The sequence below is a fragment of the Cenococcum geophilum genome, assembly GCF_001692895.1.
Source record: "Cenococcum geophilum 1.58 unplaced genomic scaffold K441scaffold_15, whole genome shotgun sequence".
In the NCBI taxonomy this organism is placed as follows: Eukaryota; Fungi; Ascomycota; class Dothideomycetes; order Gloniales; family Gloniaceae; genus Cenococcum; species Cenococcum geophilum.
In genome coordinates, this window is record NW_027137573.1 from 2,134,111 (window position 1) to 2,139,039 (window position 4,929).

The following is a 4,929-nucleotide window of genomic DNA, read 5'->3' on the forward strand; positions in this document are numbered from 1 at the left end:
TGCTTTTTATAGTTAGCTCGGCCAAAATGCGCGTTTAACCCTTAAGTATTAATAAGTGCTTTAACTGAAAATGGAGAACCGCTAATGTGGCGGGCTTGGAATCCTTCCTATTTTAGAGCTATAGCTATCCTAGCCTTAACCTTAAATTTAATTCTATTTTAAAATATACCGTCTATATCTAACCAGTTAAGCCTTTTAGTGGTAGGCCGGCCGTCTAACAGAAATCTTGTAGAGCCGTCTTTTAGTTACTATATAAGCTCCTAGCGTAATACGCTCTTATATAGTAAGCGACAGTAGATATACCTGGCGCCTTAGTAATATTTACCATATTTAGTAGGTATTGATTCTAATTTAAAGTAAAATTATATTGCCGTAAGACACTATACTGCCGCCTTAATTTCTAGCGAGTTACTAAGTTATATATATACTTTTTCCGTAATCTCTTCTATCTTTAATACGTTATCTAGTGCTAGCTCGGCTCCTTTAAACTCTATATTAAATTGGAAATACTACCCTCTTTGATTTACCTAATAGCGGTTACGAAATTCCTGCTAGATCTTCTTTCCGCTTATTAACTATATAAATATATTATATAGGCGGGAAATGACGCCCCACCTCTAGGTCTATCTTAGACTTATAAGTCCTATTACGTCGGTCTAGGCCTTTAATAAACCTATACTAAGAGATATTACAAGATTAGGCTCCTTAATCAATGGCTATATTATAGCTATCTTCTAAAGTATAAGCCCGACTAGATTATTAAGCCACTATCTACCGTCTTTAGCAAGGCCTACGCCTTATATCTAAAACGGACGGAAAAACCTATACTATTAGCCGCATTTAACAAGAAATTGTAAATTCCACCCTACTATAGGGCTGCTGTTGCACCTCTTGCCCTAGCTAAAAATATTAGTAAAGAACTCATTAAGCAAAAGAGTAACTATATATTTCCCACATAGGAATCTTCTTATCGTTAGGTCTTATAGCGCGATATCCTAGTTTTTTATTATAACATTAAAGCATATCGCTTTAACTAGATTACTCACCACAGTTTTTAGCTCGCGTCTCTCTACCCACATAGTTTATAAATACGTATGGCGACGTTTTAGGGAACGTAATTATAGGAAAACCGAGCTTAACGCCTTAAGAGAAAGTATAGGAATGCTCTAAAATATTTATTTCTAGACTAAATGTTCTCTTAAGAGCGCCTTTGATATATAACGCTGGATATACCCTATATAGATATAACAAGATAAGGTTACTAAGCTATAAGATTATAGGGATATAATATAAAGGCCAAGGCGTAAAAGCTTCCTTAGCTAGTTCCTTAAAGGTCTTTATACAGTATTTAATAGGCTAACCCTTAGATATACCTAAGGCCGTAAAAGCACCTAAAATAGTTAGTAAATACTTATTTCTATATATATAATAACTTACCTAAACTGGTCCCGTATACCATGTCCACATTATCTTAAAGTGAATAAGTAACTCTGTCTTATAACAGCTATAGCATCTCTAAAGCACCCCTGCCTTAGATTCCGCCACCGTCAATACTAAAAACTACTACGCTAGCTATATCTGGCTTTATCTTAAACTTAATATCCTTTATTTCTACACTATAGAGGAAATAAGACCGCATATAGTAGATCCAGCGGTTGTCTAAACTTTCCTCCCTAAATATCCTTATATATGTCTTACAGAACAAGTGTCCATAAGGTAGTATCAACTTAGGTATCCTATAGAGGCACGTTAAATAAGTCTAATTACTATATACTATACGCTAGATAGTTTTAAATTTCCCAATTTATACTTTATAGAAATCTACCGCTATAAAGTTCTCTATTTATATAAACTCTAAGAAGCAATTAACTAGGTTATCTTTAACTAATTAAACAAAACTACTAAGCCGAGTCTTTCTATTCTAAGAGAGGCTCACTTTAGAGTAGGTATCTTTATATAGAATTCTAAAAACTTGACAGGGGTTAAAGGCTGTCTATTGTTAGTGGTATTAAAGCTAGAACTAAACATTACCTACCATAAGTATCTAGAGGATAATTATTAAGGAGAAAGCTTAATGCAATCGTCAGTGTAGCAAAGTTAGTAAGATCCTAGGCCGATTTAATTCGGTCTAGAAAATTTACAAGGTGTTTAGTTAAATCAGTTAATATAGGGTTTTAGAGCCTTATAGCGCTAATAAAGTTAAATAGCTTACTACTGGCTTTAGCGAAATGGGTGCAGGCTTAGGTAAAGAAAGTCGTGAGGTATCTAGCGGAAAAAAGTGTTTATATACTTAGCTTTTCCTACTAAGACTATTTAGATAAAGTTATAAGACGTTTTTTTAATCTTCTATAAGAGTTAAAACCCCTAAGATAATTTAACATTACTTCTATATTCCAAAATTGCAGTAATAAGTAGTTAGCGGTTTACTCTTTTAGTAGATATAGAATAGTATTTCTTATAATTATCTCTGCCCGCTTTATAACGGTTTCCAACTCTACTATAATAAGAAGTCGCGGTAGAGTGCAGCTTAGAACTAATAAGGACTGACTCCTTTAAAACCATATAGCTAACCGTCGGGTTAGAGGTTTAATGCCTCTATAATTAGCCGCGAAGATATAAAAGACGTTAGCAAAAAGTGCCATAAGGCATAAATATAGACAATTCGCTAGGTCATCTAATTGCACTGCTTTATCGTACTCTACTATTTGCTGCAATACTTAAGTAGTAAGACTGTAGCATGTTTTGCTAGTTAATAACTTCCCGCCTCTTACTCGGAAAGGAAGAGCTCTATCTATAACGAATACTAGTAACTCTAAGTTAATAGATAAGGAGTTATAATAAAGGTGTAAATTACTATAAGGCTTACTACTTTTTAACTTTCGTAGTCTAACTCCTAAGGCGAGCTCTTTAAGAGCTTTCGCCTTTACTATACTTTTAATAAATATAAAGAGAATTGGATACTGCCTGTCCAGATCTAATAGAAGATTTACAAGACCTTAAAGGACCGAGGTTTTAAATAGGATCGTTTTGTGTTTCTAGCTCTAGATACTAAGCCAATAACTATATTTATAAGACTTTATATCTTTAGATTATTATATAGAATAGTTCTAAGCGAACCGAATATATACTTAAACCGAAATGCTTATAGTAGGCATAGATTTGGCCTCTATGACCGAAATCGAGCTTTTACTAGGTGGCTATATTAATAAAGCTCCAAACCTATTACTATTTTAGGCCGCCTTAGAAAATATTAAGCACATATAAAGTGCCATACTGCTTTAGAATAGTTAGTCAATCTCCTTAAAACTATAGGATTTATTAAGCTCTTATATTAAACAATCCTAATAAAGTAAGTATTTATCCTTTAAATGGAATGAGATAGATAATAAAGCTCGCTATTAGTTATAAGCCCCTCAATAGCGGTCGTAAAGACACTCAGATATCCAAATAACGGAAATCCTCACAGTTTAAGCCTACATATATTCGCTGCGGTAGGCGTCGGTCCTCTAGGTACCGATCTTAGCACATAGGCAAGATCCCAATCCCTAGCATCTACTTAAGGTCAAAATGCGCTCCTAGCTCGACAGAATAACCAACCCTTATTATATACCACTTATATCACCACTATTACCTAGCAATTCTAGGGCCTAATAAGAGCGACAGCGCCTTAAATATATTACCTGTAGCGCTACCTACAGTCCTAGAACTGCCTAGTAATCTACGCTTACTTATACTAACCTCTATATATAGGGATAAACCTCCTTCGGTGCCACTATAAACTAAACCATTTATATTAAATAAATAAAGTTCTTTTTATAATGCTTTCCGAAATATTATTAGGAGCAAACTTTAATAGATTTAATTTTATTTAACTATCTAAACCTAAAAAAAAACTATACGCATATCTCTATGTCCATATATAAGGTATAAAACTAGAAACTATTAGTCGTAATAGCGCATAATTGAGGAGCGAATACTTCTATATGCGGTAGGTGAATCGGTCCTAGCTTTTTTGCAAAATCCTATAGCCAGAATATTGTCCAAATACTTCTAATTTAAGCGTTTGTGGGTATCTAAAATAAGCTATAGCAGGTTCTAAAAGAAGGATTGGAATGATTTCTATATAGCCTATTGTTAAAAAGAGTGCTAAAAAGGACTAAAATAGTTAAAGTTACGAATTATATGCAAATGAAGAGCATGCTTACGTATAGGTGAATTATAGTCCCTTGCCCGGCTAGTGACTTTAGTAAAGGTAGTATTTATATTCCCATCCTTTATAAAGCTGTTTATAATTAGACCTAAGCCGTACTAAAATATCGATCTAGTGCTAGATTGTAAGTTAATTAAAGCGGAGATATAGCCATTCTCCGAATATAAGCCAGATACTAAAGAGCCTAGGGAAGCCCGTAATCGAAAATAGCTACTAGCTTGGAAGCGCCCTTACTAATATATTCTATAAAAAGGTATATCTATTAATATGTTCTTAACTTTATATATATATAGTCTATTAAAATGGCCGGCTGTAAGATAATGAGTAAAAAGTGGTGCGGATTATAATTAGAACTAACTATAATTTCGTAGAAATCCTATCGTACCCTTAAAGTTCCTAATAGCATCTACTTCTTGTAATATATTAACCTATTATATTTTAACCTTGGCAGCGATATAGACGCTAATATTACTTACCTATAAGTGCCTAAGGATAGTAGGGAGGAAGAAAGCGAAGAAGTATATTTGGAGAATTAAAAGCGAGCGCTGGGGACTCTTAAAGAGGACTTAGCGTAACTTTATCTGCGCCCTATATAGATTATATAAGTTCACCTAGTAAAACACTTTCTAGCTATAGATTACTCTTTATAAATACATTTAATATAAGCATTATATAAAAATATATAACCACGCAAAATAGATAGCCTCGTTCCTAATACT

General features: G+C 33.6%; 2 protein-coding genes across 2 annotated transcripts; both read right to left on the reverse strand.

Annotated features, from left to right (window-relative positions):
- Positions 1–924: 924 nt before the first annotated feature.
- K441DRAFT_554921 (uncharacterized protein) lies at positions 925–1,143 on the reverse strand (the record flags this gene model as incomplete). Its single annotated transcript, XM_067643252.1, has 2 exons — positions 925–995; positions 1,047–1,143. Coding segments are annotated over 2 exons (168 nt in total), but the record flags the coding sequence as incomplete, so codon positions are not given.
- A 388-nt stretch (positions 1,144–1,531) lies between these two features.
- K441DRAFT_554082 (uncharacterized protein) lies at positions 1,532–1,759 on the reverse strand (the record flags this gene model as incomplete). The annotated part of the gene is made up of 1 exon (XM_067643212.1): positions 1,532–1,759. A coding segment is annotated over one exon (228 nt), but the record flags the coding sequence as incomplete, so codon positions are not given.
- Between the last annotated feature and the right edge of the window lie 3,170 nt (positions 1,760–4,929).